The 22,116-nt window shown below is 40.7% G+C and overlaps 3 protein-coding genes across 3 annotated transcripts; all 3 read right to left on the bottom strand.

The window, feature by feature from the left end:
- Positions 1 to 1,305: 1,305 nt before the first annotated feature.
- On the bottom strand, positions 1,306 to 2,665 carry LOC138869439 (uncharacterized). Its single transcript, XM_070147057.1, has 2 exons — positions 2,362 to 2,665; positions 1,306 to 2,291 (listed from the first exon to the last, which is right to left on the bottom strand). Exons 1-2 carry the CDS (start codon positions 2,663 to 2,665, stop codon positions 1,306 to 1,308), a joined length of 1,290 nt encoding a protein of 429 aa, XP_070003158.1.
- A 2,132-nt stretch (positions 2,666 to 4,797) lies between these two features.
- LOC138869438 (uncharacterized) lies at positions 4,798 to 7,167 on the bottom strand. Its single transcript, XM_070147055.1, has 5 exons — positions 6,631 to 7,167; positions 6,404 to 6,588; positions 5,896 to 6,157; positions 5,161 to 5,319; positions 4,798 to 4,995 (listed from the first exon to the last, which is right to left on the bottom strand). The coding sequence occupies exons 1-5, from the start codon at positions 7,165 to 7,167 to the stop codon at positions 4,798 to 4,800; spliced, it is 1,341 nt and encodes a 446-aa protein (XP_070003156.1).
- A 298-nt stretch (positions 7,168 to 7,465) lies between these two features.
- On the bottom strand, positions 7,466 to 10,846 carry LOC138869437 (uncharacterized). The gene is made up of 3 exons (XM_070147054.1): positions 10,625 to 10,846; positions 10,358 to 10,492; positions 7,466 to 7,480 (listed from the first exon to the last, which is right to left on the bottom strand). The coding sequence occupies exons 1-3, from the start codon at positions 10,844 to 10,846 to the stop codon at positions 7,466 to 7,468; spliced, it is 372 nt and encodes a 123-aa protein (XP_070003155.1).
- Positions 10,847 to 22,116: the final 11,270 nt, after the last annotated feature.

Raw genomic sequence — 22,116 nt, 5'->3', positions numbered from 1 at the left:
TACTCCATTTTGCTGGGGAGTTCTGGGAGCTGAGAAGTTGTGAGTGATGCCATTTTCATTGCAGAATTCATCAAATTTGACATTGTCAAATTCTGTCCCATGATCTGATCTAATGCATGCGACTCTAGACTCCATCTTTACCTGGATTTTCTTCACAAAGGCTACAAACACCTCAATAGTTTCATCTTTGGTTTTGAGAAACGGAGTCCCTGTGAATCTGGAGTAGTCATCTACTATCACAAAAATGTATCTTTTTCCTCCTCTGCTTTGCACTCTCATAGGTCCACACATATCCATATGCAGAAGCTCTAGTGGCTTTGAGGTGCTTACATCTCTTTAGACTTAAAAGAGGACTTCACATATTTTCCTCTAGCGCATGCATCACAGACTTTATGCGTCTTGAATTGTGATATAGGCAGACCATGGACCAGGTCCTTTTGAATTAGTTTATTCAGAAGAGAAAAGCTTGCATGGCCTAGTCTTCTGTACCATAGTTCAGCATCATCATCGACAACTTTCAGACAACTCAGATCACCACTCTATAAGGACTCGAAATCAGCGACATAGATGTTCTTGTATCTTTTGGCCACAAGTACTATTTCACCGGTCACAAGATCAGTGATTGTACATATTTTGGACAAGAATTCCACCTTGTTTCCTTTGTCACAGATTTGAGAGACACTCAAGAGACTGTACTTAAGGCCATTTACATAGTACACATTTTCAATAGAATGAGTGAGTGACTTCCCGACTTTTCCAACTCCAAGAATGTACCCCTTTTTACCATTGACAAAGGATACACTCCCTCCTTGCAGGGCTTTTAGTGAAAGAAAATTCGTGGTGTTCCCAGTCATGTGCTTTGAACACCCACTATCCATGAACCATTATTGATCGCTTCCATTCACTATTCCCTGCACAAGAGATTAAGAGTTAGTTTTAGGAACTCAAGAAAGTTTGGGTCCCTTGTAGTAGGCAAGAGGATGAATAAGAGTTCTCTTAGTCCATGCTGGTAATGTACGTTTTTTGTGAGGGGAACCTGGTCCCTCTTTTGCAGTCACCTTTTCAGCAAACACTTTGTTTTTCTGAATCGATTGATTCTTGGCCTGAACATCTTCCTTGAAGCGCCCACTGTTCCCACATCGGGTACAAGGCCAGTTATCAAAGATAGTGACGTACTTACTATGAGGGTTGTAAGAAGTTTCCTCCCTTTGGAACCCTATTCCCTGCCTTTTATCACAAACATTATTATGCAAGGCAGTGGTAGCTTCTGAGAACCAGGTCATTCTTTACTCTTTCCAGATTAGTTTAGAGTTGCTCGTTTTTCTCAATTTTAGCAGACATCCTAGATCTCATAACTTCTACCTCATTTTCAAGCCTAATGTGTTCCTCACTGGCTATCTCCTTTCCTTTTCCAGAATTTTTAGGTTTTGACTTAGTCCATGGTTTCACTATTGTTTCCCTTAGGTCTGTAATTTCTACCAACAGATCATTCTTTTCTTTTCTAAGGATTTCAATGGTTTTCTTATGGTCAGTAACTACAGCCACTAAGTCATCTCTAGTTTGTTCAAATTCTCCTAATTCTAAGATCAAAGAATCCCTATCCTCCACAAGACTATGAAAAGCGGTTATTAATACATCAGCTAAAGACATGAGTTTTTTTGGAGAATAGAATTTCAGATTTCTCTGAACATCCCTGAAATTTACCTCTTTGTTGCCATTGTCTTCATCATCATCAGATTGAGCCATCAAAGTAAAAGTTGAGTCATGTCCAGTCTCCTTGCCTTCAACTACCATCATAGAACTATCACCAGTATCAGGTTCATCTTCAGACGCACTAGAGGAATCCCCCCATGCTGCAAGAGCCTTTCTCATCATATTGTCAGTGGATATTTTTCTTTTGAAGTCCTTGAAAGGAACCGGGTTCGTCTTAGCTGTTTTTTCATGATAGTTCTTAGAGAATTCTTGCTTCAAGAGAGGATAGTCTTTCATGAAGTGTCTAGGCTTTCCACACTTGTAACAACGATCACAGTTTTTTGGTCTGCTAGAGCTGTCTCTTTTTAGCATTTCTCCATTTCTTCTGACCATCTTCTTAAATATTTTAGTTAAGTAAGCCATGTCACTGTCTTCCTCACTTGAATCATTGTTGTCAGCTTTAAGTACCAGGTTCTTTTCCTTCTTTGGTTCTCTTCTTTCATTGTCTATCTTTCTCTTCAACTCATAGGTCTTCAAGTTTCCGATCAGCTCTTCTATGGTCAGCTCCTGTAAGTCCTTTGATTCAGTGATAGCATTCACTTTGCTTTCCCAAGAGCTAGGCAGAAAACTGAGGATTTTCCTCTAGCTTGTTTCTGGGAATAGTTTCACCAAGTGAGTGTAACTCATTTATGATGGAAGTGATTCTTGTGTGCATATCTTGAATGGATTCATCGTCCCTCATTTTGAAGAGTTCATATTCGGTAGTGAGCATATCAATCTTAGACTGTTTTACTCGTGTAGTTCCCTCATGAGCTATTTGCAAAACTTCCCATACCTCCTTGGCAGTGCCGCAGGTGGAGATTCTATTGTACTTTTCAGGTCCTATTCCATATACCAGAATTTTCTTGGCACGAAAATTCTTCTCCACAACTTTCTTGTCTGCTTCAGTATACTCTTTGCTGGTTTTTTCCATTGAAAATGGAAGTTTTTCTAGTACCTTGGTTGGAACATAAGAACCATCGCATATGATATCCCATAACTCACTCAGCCATGATAAAATCGTGCATTCTTATTTTCCACCACCCATAGTATTGACCATTAAACTTGGGTGGTCGGTATGTAGATTAACCTTCTTCAAAATTTGGTGGAGCAGCCATGAGGATCCTTCCTAGGTGTTAGCCTGATAGGAGGAACCTGCTATGATACCAATTGTTAGTTTGTGTGAGTCCACCAAACTGTAGATTACCTGGTCCTCTACGAGATTCTGCTGAGAATGCTGATGAAGCAGTACGTAAATAAGGCAGAGGATTTTTACGTGAAAAAATCCCACACAAGGGGATCAAAAAACCACAACCTACACCTGTAGGCTTTTAACTTCACTAACTTGTAAAGAACCTATTACAAGCCACTTTGCAATGACTCCATTACAAAGGATCTAAACTAACTTGTGGTACTCTTACCATAAGCCACTTTGTGACTTGCTAGTTACAAAGGCTTTTACTAACTTGTGATGCTCTTACCACAAGACACTTTGTAACTCTACAATTACAAAAACTTTTACTTATGACTAAATCTAGTCACAACATAAACTCAAGGAGTTTACGATTTACAAGAGGATTCCTAATCAAAGGCTTCTAGCTAAGCAGTTTAGGAGATACAATAAGTACAATCACAAAGTTACAACTCAACTAGGACAACAACAAGCTATCTTTTAGGAACTGGTCCGTAGTTGCATTCAACTTTGTTCTTCAAGCTTGTGAGGATTGATTTCTCTGTTTTGGCAATAAACTTGAATGAGAAACTGAAACCTTCAAGTGATGTTTTGTATAAACTCATTGTAGGTACACCTTGATCATATCACTTGGAATGATGTGAGCAGTTTATTTGGTTAGAGAATGAGTGGGCGTTGCTGGAGACAGTGCAGCGCGGCAAAAACCGTACAGTCATTCACTTCATTTCCAGCTGTGACCAATTGACTTATACTGTGATAAGGAAACCACAAGGCTATCATATCCTTGTTTGGGTTCCTAGCTCCTGAAGCATAGCAGTTCACCTTTAGCTGGGATTCGTTAAGCTTGCAGTATAGTCCAAATAGGTCAGGTTCCCTATCTGGTTCTTAACAGTAAGTTTGTTAGACCATCAAAATATAAGGCAAGAACATTTAAAATCTATCAAGGAAGAAGAATGAAATAAAATATCAATCACATTTTTGAAGCACAAACTTAGAAAAACTAATCACCCCCTCTTTATTTTCAGCATATTGAGCCCTTTAAATAAGCCTTGCAATGAGTAAAATTGGTAAGTTTAAGGAAAACTAATCCTAGTTAAACTAGAATAAGAATAAGACTAAGAAAACCTATCCTAACTAAAATAGGAAAAATAATTCTAGTAGGAATGGGACACCAAATAATAATCCTAGTGTGACTAGAACTACAAATATAATCCTACTAAAAAATTAAATTACTACGAAACAAGAAATAAGAAATCCTAATCTTTAAGGAAAAGAAATCCTAATCTTGGATGGATTCTTCGCTTCTTGAATTTCTTGGATTTTTAGCATTCTTGATCTTGCATCATTCTTCCCTGGTTGAAAAAAACTTGTCCTCAAGTCTATCAGCTTCTATAGATGGCACAAGATTTGCTATAGTAGGAATGGAGACCCACGGCGGGATAAAAGGGGACCCAATGCTCACCAGGTTTTAAGTTACATTTTGCTAGTTTATCATAGAGCTTCTTCACGTTGTAAGCAAACTTAGCATGTGGTCGAACTAAATCCCACTTTTTAAGTTTCAACTTTCTACCAAGTCTTTTCCATATAATCTTTGTATGTTGACTCTCAAACTTCAACTTATGATATGAAGTTATTGATGTCAGAACTTTATGAAACTTAGCCAACTCCATGTCTAACTTTGAATTAAGAATAGAGATCAACATTCTTCTTGAGACTGCATCAATTGCTATGCTTGTACACCAACAATCACTTTGATGATGAAGATATATATTTATGAAGTAAACACACCTTAGTTCTCCAATATACCTCTAACTCTCCATTATCCACTCCTCTTTAGGTAATCCTTCCTCTTGTTCATGCATGTTTTTATGGACTTAAGGATTAACGCAATATGCTGACTTGTTTGGGATGATTGAGTCATTGGAGACTAATTTGTTGAGTTGATTTAGACTTGCATGACCAAGTCCTTTGTGCCATAGGAGGGGATCATTGTCCAACACACTTAAGCAAGTGAGTTCGTTTTCTGAAAGAGTGGACAAATCCACAATGTAAATATTGTTAACTCTTTTTTCCTACAAAACAATCTTGTCAGTGGTAAGATTAATCACAAAACATTTGGCAGAGATGAATGCTACTAGGTTACCTCTGTCACACAGTTGTGGTACACTGATTAGGCTATATCTCAAGGCATCTATCAAGTAGACATTCTCATTGGAATGTGAGTCTGTCTTACCTACCTTTCCAGCCCCAATGATCTCACCTTTCTTACCATTTCCAAAGGAGACATTACCTCCTTTTAGGTCCTCAAGTGAAAGGAACCGGTTCTTACCTCCAGTCATATGCTTTGAGCAGCCACTATCCATGTACCATATTTGGCTACTTCCATTCACTTGGACCTGCAAAACGAAATCAGGGGTTAGTCTTAGTAATACAAACTAGTTTGGGTCCCTTTTTATAGGAAAATGGGTAAATTAAATTCTTTTTAGTCCATCCAGACAGCCTATTTTTCTCTTGAACAAAGATTTTGTTCTTTTGACTGGCCTTTTCTTTTGCATTACATTTATTTTTGTAATGACCAGTCTTGCCACAGTGTGCGCAGATTTTGTTCTCAGGAAGTGTGATGTACTTACTTTTGGGATCCCACTTAGGTGCTGGGGTCCTATAGCCAAGTCCTCTCTTATTGCTACTGTGATGCTCTTGTAGCCAGGATAGTGCATCAGAGGACTTATTCCATTTGTAAGTTCTGTCTAGTTCATGCTTCACCTTGCCTAGATCTTCTTTTAGGACTCTTATCTGCTCATCTCTCTTGTACAACTCATCTTTCATTTTTCCTAGATTTTCTTCTAAGGTGAGGTGTGTGTAATCAGCTTTCTTTTTACCTGTTCCTAATTTCAGTTTTAAATTTTCAAATCTATGTTCTAAGACAATGGTGTCAAGTTCAAGAACCTGGTTCTTCAACTCAGTATTTTTACTATCACTTTCACTAGCCCTGAGTTCCAGATTTTTGCACTAGCTTTTAGGATCACACATTCTCTAGACAGCTGTTCCTTCTCATTGTTTATGACCTCAGACTCATCAATGAAGTCTAACAGTAATTCAGATAGCTTTTCTTTAGACAAAAATTTAATCTTGTCTTTGAGATGAATCACACTTACCTCTTGTTCATCGTATGATTCTCCAATGGCCATACGTGCTTGTTCATCTCCAGCTTCATCTTCTGAATCCTCATATAAGCTTTCTCCCCAAGAAGCAACCACAGCCTTTGTTGATCCTTTGTTCTTCTTGGGTTGAACCTATTCTTTCTTCCTGTTTCTTCATTCAGCCCTTTCTTTCTTCCATTCAATTTCCCACTGAGGATAATTCTTGATCATGTGATCAGTCTTACCACATTTGTAGCAGCCCTCGTTGGTCTGTTTTTCAGGGGCCCTTGGTTTGTTGAAGGTTTCACCTCTTGAAGAACCCTTTCCTCTCATTAGGTACTTCTTGAAATCCCTTATGATCATAGCCATTTCATCATCCTCTAAGTCTGCACCTTCAGATATTCTAAGAGCAAGGCTTCTTTCCTTCTTGGGTGCATCCATCTTTCTGGTTTGCCTTCTCAGTTCATAGGCAGTGAGATTTCCAATCAGCTCATCCAACTTAAGAGTAGCAATGTTCTTTGATTCCTAAATAGTAGTGATTTTGCTTTCCTAAGTTACTGGCAAGACCATTGTCAAGATTTTCTCAACCTTGTCTTCTTCAAGGATAATTCTTCCAAGAGACTTAAGTTCATTTGTTAGTGTTGTGAACCTTGTGTACATAGCTTGGATGGTTTCACCTTCCTTCATGGTGAAATTCTCACATTGAGAATACAACAGTGTTCCTCTTGATCTCTTCACTTGAGGTGTTCCTTCATGGGCCACTTGTAGGGTGTCCCAGATATCCTTAGCAGTAGTACAACTTTGAATTCTGCTATACTCGTCTGGACCTAGTCCACACACAAGCCATTTCTTGGCTTTGGCATTCTTTTCCCATTTCTTCAAATCTTCAGCAGTACAATTAACTCTTGTCTTTGGCATGTCCACTCCTTCAACATTCTTCTTTGTGGTAGCCAGGGGACCATCAGTAACAATGTTCCAAAATTCATAGTCTTCTCCTATGATGTGGTCTCTCATTCTATTCTTCCACCAGGAATAGTACTGGCCATTAAAGAATGGAGGCCTAGCAGTGGATTGTCCTTCCCAGTTTCCAGGTGGTGCACTCATCTTGATCTGTTCCTAAGGTGTTAGCCTCTTCAAGGAAAACCTGCTCTGATACCAATTGATATTTTATATTTCAATACCACACAAGAAGAGGGGGGGGTGATTTGTGTGGTACCTAATTTTCGCCTAAGTTGATTATAGAAGGACCTGGTTCTTCTATGTTTTCCATCTACTACTGTTGTGGAATAATAAATACAGAAAATAAAGAACACAGAGATTTTATATGGAAAACACCTGGCTCAAAAGGTGAAAAAACCGCGACCTACCTTCCAATAGGATTTTCCCAAACTCTCCACTAAAATCACTGAGCCAAAAACTGCATTTACAAAAACTCTTTTGTAAATCTAGGATTAACTCTAATCCCGTTATGGCACACAGCCTCAAATGTTGCGACAACTTCAAGTTAACTCTAACTTGAAAACTCTAAGTACCTAATATAATTGCTTCTAAATAAGCTGAAAGGTACATTGTAAAATCACCTACTACAATTAAACTAGAATAAAAGATATACACTTGGAACTGGTTCTTCTATCTGGTTCAAGTAACTTCAGATTTGCACACTTGAATCATACATAAATTGCTTGCAAAATTGCCTTGCTATTTTGCTCTCAATTCACGTTTAACTTCTGCTTATGTGCATTACCTGTAAAAGAGAACAACACTAATATTTAAGGAGTTAGCAATTAGAGATTGACTAGGATACTGATGCTACTCTTCCATGGTGGAAGAGTTCTAGTTGATCTCATACTCTAACTCTATCCTTTTCCTAAACTGTGTTCTCTTTGTGTAAAAAGTTTTTTTCTTATCCAATATGCAACCTTTTCGATCATGATCAGGAGATATCACTTCTGATAAGTTAGGTTTGTCTCCTTCACGTGCATATCACATGTTTGAGTTGATCATAACTGTGCTTCACAAGATGGACCTGGTCCATGACTGAGTTCCTTTGTTAGTCTTCAAAACTTCACCTTTACTTGGGCCAACAAAACCTCACCCATACGTTCCTTAATCCCGCAAGATTGCATGAAACATTGAATAAAGGAAGAAGAATGAAATAAAATATCAATCACATTTTTGAAGCACAAGCTTAGAAAAACTAATCCCCCCTTTATTTTCAGCATATTGAGCCCTTTAAATAGGCCTTACAATGAGTAAAATTGGTAAGGTTAAGAAAAACTAATCCTAGTTACACTAGAACAAGAATAAGACTAAGAAAACTTCTCCTAACTAAAATAGGAAAAAGAATTCTAGTAGGAATGGGATACCAACTAACAATCCTAGTGTGACTAGAACTACAAATATATATAATCCTACTAAAACAAAAATTAAATTACTATGAAATAAGAAATATCGGGAAATGAATCATTGATCTAAAGGCCTCCCCTCCTCCTCCAAATGGGACAAGTGGTCCGCCACTTGATTCTCACTACCTTTCCGGTCCATAATGCTAGATCAAACTCTTGGAGTAGTAGTACCCATCTTATCAATCTTGCCTTGGAGTCTTTCTTTGTCATCAAGTACCTAAGGGCGGCATAATCGGTGTGCACTATAAATTTGGCCCCCATAAGATAAGGTCAAAACTTTTCCATAGCAAACACAATAGCCAACAACTCTTTCTCGGTGACTGTATAGTTTCTTTGAGCCTCATTCATGGTCTTGCTTGTGTAGTACACCGGATGAAATATCTTGTTGATCCTTTGGCCCAAAACAGCCCCAACCGCAACGTCACTAGCATCACACATGAGCTCGAAAGGCAAGCTCCAATTTGGTACGGTAATGATCGGGGTAGTGGTAAACTTGATCTTGAGAAGCTCAAATGCTTGCATACACCCCTCATCGAACACAAACTTTGCATCCTTTTCTAGTAACTTGCACAAGGGGTTTACCACTTTTGAAAAATCTTTTATAAACCTCCGGTAAAAACCCGCGTGCCCAAGAAAACTCCTCACCCCTTAGCCTTGAAATCACCTCTCTCTTGGCTTTGTCAACTTCAATCCCTCGCTTTGAAATTTTTATGACCCAACACTATACCCTCTTCTACTATGAAATAACACTTTTCCCAATTGAGTATAAGGTTGGTGTCTTCACACCGGGCCAACACTCTATCCAAATTTCCCAAACACTTATCAAATGAATCCCCAACCGCACTGAAATCATCCATGAAAACCTCCAAGATATCCTCCACCATGTCGGTGAAAATATCCATCATGCATCGTTGGAAGGTCGCTGGAGCATTACACAATCCGAACGGCATTTGAGAGAAAGCGAATGTGCCATACGGATAGGTAAAAGTTGTCTTCTCTTGATCCTCTGAGGCAATTAAAATTTGATTGTACCCCGAGTAACCATCCAAAAAGCAATAAAAAGCACGCCCCGCAAGATGATCTAACATTTGGTCAAGGAATGGCAATGGTAAATGATCCTTTCGAGTCACCTTGTTTAGCTTCTAGTAATCCATACACACTCTCCACCCGGTGACCGTCCGAGTAGGAATAAGTTCATTGTTGTCATTGGTCACCACAGTCATGCCACCCTTCTTCGGCACACATTGTACCGGAGAAGTCCATGAGCTATCAGAAATGGGGTACACAACCCCGGCAACCAACCATTTAATAACCTCTTTCTTCACCACTTCTTGCATAGCCTCGTTCAATCTTCTTTGATGCTCCAAGGAAGGCTTTGCATCATCCTCTAAGATAATTTTATGCATACAGAATGTAGGGCTTATTCCCCGAATGTCGGATAGAGTCCATCCAATTGCCCTTTTCCGCTTTTGAAAAATCGCCAAGGTGGCTTCAACCTGCATGTTAGTAAGGCCAAAAGAAAGAATAACTGGTAGAGTAGAATTTGAGCCTAAGAATTCATACCCGAGGTGTGGAGGAAGTGGTTTCAACTCCAACACTGGTGGCTCCTCAATTGATGGCTTTGTTGGTAGAGTTTTCCGATTTTCAAGATCCAAAGATAATTTCCTCGGCTCATAACAATAAGAGCCCATCCCATGTAGGGCATTCACGCACTCCACTCTACTAGCATCATCATTGACATCTATGTTTAAGAGCACTGCTTCAAGAGGATCTTCCACGTTGATCATAGCACTGGTATCATCCACAATCACAGCTGTGACAAGGTCTACAAATGAGCACACCTCGGTGGTATTGGGTTGCTTCATAGATTTGCAAACGTGGAAAATGACCTTTTCATCTCCCACTTGAAAAGTGAGCTCACCCGCTTCAACATCAACCAATGTCTTCCCCGTTGAAAGGAAAGGTCTTCCCAAGATAATAGGAACCTCATAGTCCACCTCACAATCCAAAATCACAAAGTCGGCCTGCAATATGAATTTGTCCACTCGGACAAGCACATCATCAATAATGCCCAAAGGTCACTTCATCGATCGATCCGCCATTTGAAGTCTCATTGAAGTTGGCCTAGGTTGCCTGATACCCAAAGTTTTGAAAACCGAGTAGGGCATCAAATTGATACTAGCTCCCAAGTCACAAAGAGCTTTGGCAAAATTCGCACTCCCATTGGTGCAAGGAATGGTGAAAGCACCAGGATCTTCAAGCTTCGGGGCCATTGAATGCACTATAGCACTAACTTGGTGAGTCATCTTTATAGTTTCATAGTCCATATAACGCTTCTTTGTAACCAAGTCTTTCATGAATTTTGCATAACCTGGCATTTGTTCAAGTGCCTCCACCAGAGGCACATTAATAGATAAGCTCCTCATCATGTCAATGAACTTTTTAAACTGATTATCATTCTTCTGCTTTGCGAGCCTTTGAGGATAAGGTGGAGGTGGCCTTGGCAAAGGAGCCTTTGCTTTTGGCACAACCGGCTCCGGCATGTCAATTATGTGTTCCCTAGACGGGTTCACATCATTTTGGGTTTCCACCTAGACTTCTTGAATATCAATTCTCACTTCATTATTCACATTTTCATCAACCACATCTTCAACTACCAAAGGGACTTCGTCATCTTGCAACTCAACATCATCATCCACGACTTGTTTTTGCTTAGAGGCATTAACATCACCGCCTCTCCCACTTCTTGTTGTAACCGCCATAACATGATTGTTCCCACCCTTTGGGTTTACTACCGTATCACTTGGTAGAGCACCCTCCGGGTGAGTATTCAATGACTGAGAGATTTGGCCTAATTGCACCTCCAAGTTTCGGATAGAGGTGTTGTGAGAAGCTAACTGTGCATCAGAATCCACATTCCTCTTCATCATCTGCTCGAACATTATTTCAATTCTACCCATATCATTACCAGAAGAACTAGGACCTTGAGAAGGGAAAGGGGTGGGTTGTTCGGTTGTTGGTACATTGGGGGCCTTTGAAAGCCTTGCCCCCGGTTGCCTTGATTTCCATTGTTGTTCCACCTACCTTAATTGTTGTTGTTTCCCCAGTTGTTGTTATTTCCATTCCAATTGCCTTGGTTGTTGTTTTGGTTACCCCAATTGTTGTTTTGGTTGTTGTTGTTCCAATTGCCACCACTTTGTTGGTGATTGCCCCAATTTCCTTGGGGTCGCCATTGTTGGTTTGAAGAGTTGCCTCTATTGCCTTGATAGTTGTTGACATATTGTACCTCTTCACTTTGGTCATCATAACCATCATTTTGACACCCATCATTTCATCAACAAATTGCTCAGAATTTCCTTGATTTTGTTGCCTCCTTTGCCTTCTCTTGTTGATAAGCATACTAACACCCTCCATGGCATTCACTTGGCGAGGATTCTGAACTTGTTGCAACTGTGCCTTAGCCAATTGATTCATCATAGTAGTAAGCTCAGCTATCGCTTGCCCGTGATCATGTAATTTCTTGTGCAAATGGATAACCGTAGGGTCACCTTGAGGCACATTTGCTCTATTTTTCCATGTTGAAGAAGTGTCCGCCATTTCATCAAGTACATCACATGCCTCCTCATAAGAAAGCTTCATAAAATTGCCCCCGACCAATTGGTTAACAATGCATTGAGTTGTAGTATTTATGCCCAGGTAGAAGGTTTGTTGGATCATGGCCTCAGTCATATCATTATTTGGGCACTCCTTCACCATCGTTCTATACCGCTCCCAAATCTCATACAAAGGTTCTGTTGGCTCTTGCTTGAAGGCTAATATTTCATCTCGAAGTGCCGCCATATGACTAGGAGAGAAGAATTTGGCAATAAACTCATCCGCCAACTCATCCCAAGTTGTGATGGAATGGTTGGGGAGTCTCTCGAGCCAATCCAATGCCTTTCCCCGAAGTGAGAACGGGAAATGTCTCAATCTCAACGCATCCTAGGATACATTCGTCTGTTTGCTCCCTCAGTATGTATCTACGAACCCCTTGAGATGTTTGTAGGCATTTTGATTTGCAGCGCCCGTGAAGTACCCACGCTGCTCAAGTAAGGTCAACATCACATTAGTTATCTGAAAATTGCCCGTCCATATTCGGGGGTGGGACAATAGCACTTGCGTAGCCCTAGTTCGGTAATGCTCTGGGAGCCACTCTTGGAGGAACCGGGGGAGGGTTGGAATATTGTCGTTTGGATTAGCATTGGCATTCCGGCCTCTCCGTTGACCTTGAGGTGCAAGAGGCACCTCATCTTGCTCAAGATCATCTACCTCCTCCCCCGCTATCACGTTTCCAAGAGGATCATTAGCGTTGTTTAAAGCCATGTTGGTACCTGAGTAATAACACAAACAAGTAAGTAACAAATAAGGAAAGAAGAACAATACACAAAACTAACTAAATAGCTAGCCAAAACCGTTAGCTCCCTGTCAACGGCGCCAAAAAGTGATCGCTGCCAACTCCACACTACTAAAAAGTAGGAAGAGTGGGTCGCAATAGCCTTTACCCGATATGAGGGTCGGGATTGATTTCCATAGGGAGCTAGGAATGGAGTCGAGTATCTATCTAGACTAGAGTTGTGTAATTGTTCCAAATGTCACTTCCAAACATCTTTTGAATTTTCTTTAACAAACTAATATTATCAATTACTAATTAGAACTAAATTATGCTAATAAGAAAATTGCTAGAATTGAATCTAATGGGTAGAAATGCACTAGGGTAGTGACTTTCACCTAGGTGGCTAATTGACGGGTAAATGCTTCTAAGGTTCGATTGACATGATTGGGGAAATATGCTATAACCGTTGCACAATTTTACCCACTCTCACACCTCTCGGTAGAGAGAGTGGTTTTGCCCAATTGACTCTCTCGAGACCAAATGGGTAAGCAAATTAGCTCAAGCACCTAGGGTTCAAGTTGGGTAATTACTCTCTCGAGGTTTAACCTTTTAATTGGGACTATCAATTCTCTTGAGTCCATCCCAATTCCTTGTTGGGTCAATTTTGGAGACTTAAGCTCTCTTTATCAAGAAGAGCCAAGTTAACTTAGCACAAACCAGTGTTTGCAACCATCAATTCATAGATTAAACCATAAAATTGACCCAAATAACAAACACCCATAGTCAATCTAACAATAGATGGCAACACCCATCAATTACCCACACTAGGGTTGAGCCACAACCCTAGCTAATGGGTTTAGCTACTCATGCTTGAAGGAGAAAATAGAGAAATAGATGAAGAACAAGACATATTAATTTAAAAGCTAATGTAAATACAGAGAATCTATCGTAAAATCTAAGTTAAGATGCCAAAAATGGCTACACAATAGCTTCTCACGAGCACAACTACGTTCTGGAAATAACTGATGACCTAAAAATGGCAAAATATTCTATTTATACTAGGCTGAAAAAACTGGACAAAAATACCCCTGCAGGGTCAGCGCGGGCCGCATAAAATGGACCGCGGCCGCGCTAGGCTCTTGGACTTCAATTCTGGGCTCTCTGAACTTGGGCTCCGCGGACCGCATAGAATGAACCGCAGCTGCGGAAATCTCTAATGCGGTCCGCACAAGTATGACTGCGGCCCGCGCAGCTTGAACCATGGCAAATTTCACCTCTCTGAATCTCTCTTCTGCGGACCGCACATAATGATAGCACGACCGCAAAGCCTTCACCATAGATCGTGAAATGTGTACTGCGGTTGCGTTACTTGAAGCCCATTTTTGCCAACTCTCTGAACCACCTACTGCGGACCGCACAAAGTCGAATGTGGCCGCACTAGGCCTTTTTTGCTCTCAGATTGCCTTGTCTTTGATACTTGAGCAGGTTTCATGAGCCGATCTTTGACATTTCGTTACTTTGTCGATTAAACCTGCAATCAAGCACAACTTATGAGCTTTTTGGGACTATTTTGTAATAATTTATAATAAAAGCATAAGCAAGAAGGAGCATGAAACACGTTAAAATCCCTAGTTATCAATAATTGATGCACATACGCATAGAACCATCCATTTTCTTCACAAACAGGACAGGAGCACCCCAGGGTGACACACTGGGCCGAATAAAACCCTTATCAAGCAATTACTATAACTGCTCCTTCAACTCCTTCAACTCAGGAGGAGCCATACGATAAGGAGGAATAGAAAGGGGCTGAGTGCCCGGCAATGGATCGATGTCGAAGTCAATATCTCTGTCGGGTGGCATACCCGAAAGATCAGCTACACATCAGGAAAATCCCTCACTACTAGGACTGAATCAACTGTAGGGGTTATCAATATTGACATCTCTCACATAGGCTAGATACGCGTCATACCCCTTCTCAACCATTCGCTGAGCCTTAAAAAATGAAATAACTCTACTGGGAGTGTGATCTAAGGTACCCCTCCACTTTACTCGAGGTATACCTAGCATAGCCAACATCATGGTTTTGGTATGACAGTCAAGAATAACATAATGGGGTAACAACTAGTCCATGCTTAGATAACATCAAAATCTACCATGTTGAGCAATAATAAATCGGCTCTGGTCTTAAACCCACTAAGAGCAATCAAACACGACCGATAAATACAGTCCACAATAAGAGAATCTCCCACATGAGTAGAAAAATAAACAAGGGAACTCAAGGAATCCCGAGATACTCCCAAATGCGGGGCAAAATAAGAGGACACGTAATAATAAGTGGAGCTTGGATCAAATAGAACCGATGCATCCCTATGACAGACCAGAACAATAATTGTGATGACAGAATCGGAGGCAACAACCTCAGTGCAGGTAGGAAGGACATAGTATCTAGCATGACCTCCCCCTCTAGGATGACCCCTACCACCCCGACCTCCACCTCGGGCTGGCTGAGCAGGTGGGGTGGTAGCTAGTGCTGTAATCATAGCCTGAGGACCTGGTGGACCACACTGTGGCTGAGAAGGCTGTGGAGGTGCACCCCTCCTAAGTCTAGGGCAATCCCTCACTATATGGCAGGTGTCGCCACACTCAAAACAAGTTCTGGGAGGGTGTGGCGGTTGTGACTGGCTCGGACTAGGTCTGCTGGATGACCACTGAAAGCACCCTGTGCAGGAGGCGCACTAGATACTAGAGGTGCATAATAAGGCTTCTGAGGTCTAGGAGGATATGGAATACCACTGGCTGCTAGAAGAGCTGAATGAATGGGGTGACTCATATAACCCCTACCATGACGAACTGCAGCTAGAGCATGGGTACCAGAATAATGGCTCGACTCTCGAGACCTCTTGGCCTCTCTCTCCTCTCTATCCTGAGCAAGCATGCCCTCTACTCTCCTAGCAATGCTCAGCACCTGCTGATAAGTAACATCCATCTCCAACTCTCTGGCCATGCTAGACCTGATGCTGGGAATGAGCCCCTCAATAAACCGGCAAACTCTCTCACGAACTATAGAAACCAAGGCCGGTGAATTTCCAGCCAAGTCGGTGAAACAGACGGCATACTCCGAAACAGTCCTAGTACCATAGCGCAAATGCTCAAACTCTGTGTGCCATGCGTCCCTGAGGCTTTAAGGAACATACTCCCTCAAGAACATATCTGAAAACTTGGTCCATGTAAGGAAAGCTACCTCAGCCAGACTGTCCAACTCAAAAGTACGCCACCACTGATAGCCTCCTCCTCGAAGCTGGAAGGCAGTGAAAGAACCCCACTCGATCTGAATATACCCATAGTGCGGAGGATACGGTAGCACTCCTCCAAAAACCCCCAGAGCATCATCTGATGTTAGACCACTCAATGTAGGAGGCTTGTACTTATTGAACCTCTTAAGCCTCCGCTGCTCATCCTCTAAAGTTGCTGCCCTATCCTCAGGCTGAACTGGGGCTACAGGCGGTACCAGTATAACTTCTAGGATCTGATCAACTTGAACCCGCTGCTCTTGAGTGCGGGTGACGGGAGTCTGTACTCCTCCCCCAGCCTGAGATGCGGTTGTAGCAAGGGGAATCAACCCTGCCTAAGCTAGACTGGTGTACATGCTCATGAACTGCGCAAGGGTCTCCTGGAGAGCTGGAGTTGTAGTAGCAGTAGGCGTATCAGGTGCCTGGGCTCTGGCTGGAGCTGTTGGTGGCTCCCATGTAGCAGCTCGCATTGGTGCTCTGGCTGCACCATGTGCGTGTCCTCGGCCTCTACCCCAGCCCCGACCTCTGGCGGCTCTAGTAAGGGGTGCGGGTGCCTGGTCATCTCCGGTAGCACATGTCCTCACCATCTTTGAGAGAATAGAAGACTGTGGAATAGAACACCGTCTGTTTAGAATTTTGATATCAAAAATCTCGCACCTCAAGGAAATCAAATAAAGTAGAATTTTCCTAACAATTACATAGCCTCTCGTAGATAAGTACAGACATCTTCGTACCGATCCGTGAGACTTTAATAAATTGGCTTGTGATTCATGACTCCTATGAACCTAGAGCTTTGATGCCAACTTGTCATGACCCGAGTTCTCCCTCCGTGAACTGTCGTGACGGCACCTAGTCTCTACGACTAGGTAAGCCTATCAACTTGCAGAAAAAGGAATTTAAAAGTACAAACTAGCCATCTAACAGGTAAATATAGGTAAAGTGTTTAAAATGTCGCTCGGCATACACAATAATAACACTCTCGACCAATAATAACACTCCCAAAATCCGATCTCATGAATCACAAGCTAAGAAAATACATAAGGTTTCTATCTCCAGAAGTCTAATAACAAATAAAATACAGGGAAAAGCCTATAACTGAAGGGAGAATAGAGAGGGACTTCTAGGTCTGCGGACGCGACATATATACCTTGAAATCTCTGAATCGCCTCGCCTCACGGATAGTATGGCTGAGCATAAGAACCTGGATCTGCACACGAAAAATATGTGCAGGAAAGGGCATGAGTACACCACAGCGGTACCCAGTAAGTGCCAAGCCTAACCTCGGTCGAGTAGTGACGAGATCAGGTCAGGGCCCTACTGGTTATATATATAACAAGGTAAATAATATGAAATAAGACAGTATAATTAAATGCTAACAGTCAATAAGGACGAAATCACAGAAAGAAAGAAACTCAATACACAGAGAAAGCAACAGGAGGATCTCCTAGGATATCATCTCGTAGTCCCAAACGTAAATGTACGGAGGATTTCCCGGGATATCGCCCCGTAGCCCAAATCATAAATATGCAGGGGGATCTCCCGGAATATCGATCCCTAGTCCAAGGTAAACATGCAGGGGGATCTCCCGGAATACCGATCCGTAGTCCCAAAGTAAATACACAACAGTCGCAAGAAAAGAATTCTATAATTTCTATACAAGTTTGTATCAGGAAAATAGGAATTTTCTAATCTATACATGCTACAGAAAATCCAGGTAAGCAGTTAGCAGCTAAGACAGTTAAGTCACATAAGCATGCTTTCCTAAACTAAATAGGAGGCTTCATATACTAGTGTTGCTCAGTTAAAAGAAAATATAGATATTTAATTAATGAAAACGGTGTTTTTCAATAATTAGCACATGTACGCACTCGTCACCTCACGTACACAGTATTCATATAACAACAGTACCAAAATCCTAAGGGGAGTTCCCCCACACAAGGTTAGGCAAGCCACTTAACTTGAACCCGCTCAAAATCAATCTGATATCATGCTCTTGCCACGAGTATCCAACTCCGGTGGCCCAAATCTAATCAGATTAATATCATAACGTAAATATAACTACAAATAACTAATTCAACTAATGAAATCGAAGTTACGACAAGAAAATAGAAAAACGGCCAAAAATCTTCCCCGGTCCCACGTCTCGGAATCAGGTAAAAGTCACAAATCATGAACACATATTCACTCACGAATCTAACCATACCAAATTTACTCAAATCCGATACCAAAATCTCGATCAAAATCCCAAAATAAGGCCTAAGAATTTTTCTCAATTTTTCCCAATTTTTCACCCCAAATCCGAAATTAGATGATGAATTTATGTTTAGATTAATGGAATATAATAAAAAAAAGAGTTAGAAATCATTACCCACAAATTTCCTCCAAAAATCTCTCCAAATTTCACCTCTTACCGAGCTCTCAATCCAATTTTTGAGTTATGACCTAACCCTTGATTTTGGGATTTAAATTCTGCCAAGATGCGTTCTTCTTCACGAACGCGAAACAACTATCACAAACGCGATGCACAAAAATCCACTGGCCAAATTTCCTCCTTTGCAAACGCGAGGGTCCACTCGCGAACGCGTAGCTTCAGTTGCCAGGACTTCGCGAACGCGATCCCATACTCGCGAACGCGTAGAACAGCTTCCTGGGGTCCCTAGTTGCTCCGCCTTTCCTCTTCGCGAACGCGCTTAGCTCCTCGTATTTGCGATGCTTCCACTGGCCAGCTTTCGCGAACACGATCTCTCCTTCACGAACGCTAAGAGCAATTGTCTGCAACAGAAAAACCAGAAAATCTATTATCCTTCTAAGTCCAAAAATTACCCGTTGAGCATCCGAAATACCCCCGAGGCCCCCAGGGCCTCAACCAAACATACCAACCAATTCTAAAACACCATACGAACTTAGTCGAACCCTCAAATCACACCAAATGATGCTAGAATCACAAGTCACCCTCCAATCCAAACTTAATGAACTTGAAATTTTCAAATTCTACAACCGATGCCTAAACCAACCAAACCACGTCCGATTGACCCCAAATTTTGCACACAGGTCATATTCAATATTACAAACATATTCCAACTTTCGGAATCGGATTCCAACCCTGATATCAAAAATTCCACCATCGACCCGAAACTTCAAAAATTCAATTTCGCCATTTCAAGCCTAAATGAGCTACGAACCTCCAAAAAACAATCCAAACACGCCCCTAAGCCCAAAATCACTCAACGGAGCTAACGGAATTGACAGAATTCCATTCCGGAGCCGTCTTTATACTGTTCTGACTACGGACCTAAATCTAAGGCTTAAGCTCTCATTTAGGGACTAAGTGTCCCAAAACACTCCGAAACTCAAAACAAATCATCCCGGCAAGTCACAATAGTAGAAATAAACATGGGGGAAGCAGTTAATAAGGAATCAGGGCTCTAACTCTCGAAACGACCGGCCGGGTTATTACACTCGATCTTCTTCTTCCTCACATTCTATCACGTACAGTCGGTGGCGGAGCCACAGAGCTCCAAGGGGGTGTCAATTGATACCCCTTTCTCAAGAAAACTATACTATTAAGATAGGTAAATATATATATATATAGATAGATAGATAGATATATGATTCGTCTGTGTATTTCTTCTTTAAATATTGACACACTTTAATGAAAATCTCATTGGTTGTAAAATTTACTGAGGACTTATTCGAGGAACAATTTGCTATTTGATTTGTCAAGAGGAGAATCTTACAGAGGCAAAGTACTTTTAAGGAAGTACAAGATCTGAATACAAAATTACTCATTTGAATACCTACATTTGTTCAATCCATGACAAACTAAGGTTCACTTTTATCACGAGCAAAAAATTCAAACAAATAGTCACAGTACACAATGTATATTATTTTTTAGGGTTAATTTCACATATGATCATTGACTTATCTATAATAACAAATATGCATGCATAATTTTTTCTTCTATAAAAAGTAGTTTCACAAGTTGCTCATGGTTGATATTAGGGGTGTGTTAAAAAAAAGATATTAGAGGTTTGATAAAGTTTGGACAAAATCGAAATCGGAATCGAATTCCAAACTTTTTGAATTTTTATTTCGAATTTTCGAATTGTAATTGGAATTTGGTTTTTGAATTATGAAAAATTCGGTATTTTGTTGTTTCGAAATATTTTATATCTTATGTTTGATCTTACATATATTAGATTACCAATAGTAAATTAAATCAATCACCTGCAAGCTGAAATAGATTTTTCATTGGGTTGTCTCATGTTTGTAAGTTGTTGATATTTGGTGTGATGACCCGAAAAGTCATCACTTGTTTTAGAAGCAAACCCTGTGTTCCAAGGTCATAAAATCTCCTTTTTACCTCACCTCGATTAGCATGCATGGTCCGGACCTATATCCGGAAAGCCTTTTACGTGAAAATATGAAAAAATAAAATTTCTAGAGTTAAAATTTGATTATGGTTGACTTTGGTCAATATTTTGAGCAAACGGATCCGAATCTGTGTTCCGATGATCCCGGGAGGTCCGTAGGAAAATATGGAACTTGGGCATATGCCCAGAATTGAATTCCGAGTTTCCAAGCCCGAGAAATGAATTTTTGAAAGAAATTATTTTGCTGAATTATTTATGAAATAAAGAAAAGAATTTATGTTTGAAATCATTGGTATCGGGCCCGTGTTTTGGTTCTGGAGCCCGGCACAGGTCTTATATATGATTTAAGTTGAGCCTGTAAAATTTGGTAAGAAACGTACTTGAAATAACGTGATTCGGAACTTTAGTTGTAAGATTTGGAACTTTGAAAGTTCATGAGATTTCCTTTGATTTTGGTGGTAAATTCATGGTTATTGATGTTATTTTGAAGATTTGATTACACAAGCAAGTCCATATGATGTTTTTAGGTTGGTGTACATGTTTGACTTGGAGCCCCGAGGGCTCGGGTGAGTTTTGGATAGGTCACGGGGTGAAATCTAACTTAGGAAAACTGATGGTATTTTTCAGACCTGAATTGCGAAGCCTGGCTCGCAATTGCGAGCTGGCAATTGCGATAAACCCATCGCATTTGCGAAGACTGGCTGGGAAAGGAACCTTCGCAATTGCGAAGCTTATGTCGCAATTGCGACCTTAGCAGGTATCGCATTTACGAACAACAGTTCGCATTTGCGAAGAAGGCAGAGTTGGGCATACTTCGCAATTGCGAAGCATTTGCCGCAATTGCGAGTTCGCATTTGCGAACGTATCATCGCAATTGCGATATTTGCGACCTGCAAATTCATAACTTAGCCGAAAATCTTTCATTTTTCAAACCCTTTCAAAACATAAACTCCCTTGGGCGATTTTCCAAAGACAACTCTTCTTCCAAATCGATTGTAAGTCAATTCTAACTCGTTTTCTTCAATCTTTAACATCTTTTCACATGATTTCAACTCAAAATCAAGGGTTTTCATGGGGGAAATTTGGTGTTTTTGGTAGAACCTAGGTTTTTCAAATTTTGGAAATTTGGACCTCGATTTTAGCTCCGATTTCAAAACAAATTATATATTTGGGTTCATGGGGGAATGACTAATCGGGTTTTGGTTCGAACCTTGGGTTTTGACCATGTGGACCCGGGGGCGATTTTTGACTTTTTGGAAAAAACTTTAGAAAACCTATTTCATGTATTGGAATTGATTCATTTAGCATTTATTGATATAGTTAAGTAATTTGTGGCTAGATACGAGCGAATTGGTGGTGGAATCAAGAGGTAAAGTGATAGTTGAGGCTTGAATTGTGTTCGTGGCATCGAGGTAAGTGTTTGGTCTAACCTTAGCTTGAGGGATTAGGAGTCGAGTCCTATTTGCTACGTGTCATTTATTGAGTACGACGTATAGACATGGTGACGAGTATCTATACATTGTTGTCAAGCAGGCCCATGAGTCTTAAATTGAGGTCGTTATGTTCTTAATAAGTACTACAAATACCTAAGTTGTTGATTATCTGTGTTG

This window comes from Nicotiana sylvestris, chromosome 5 (genome assembly GCF_000393655.2).
Source record: "Nicotiana sylvestris chromosome 5, ASM39365v2, whole genome shotgun sequence".
Taxonomy (NCBI): Eukaryota; Viridiplantae; Streptophyta; class Magnoliopsida; order Solanales; family Solanaceae; genus Nicotiana; species Nicotiana sylvestris.
Note: the sequence above shows the minus strand (reverse complement) of the source record. Positions and strands in the feature narration are given on the sequence as shown.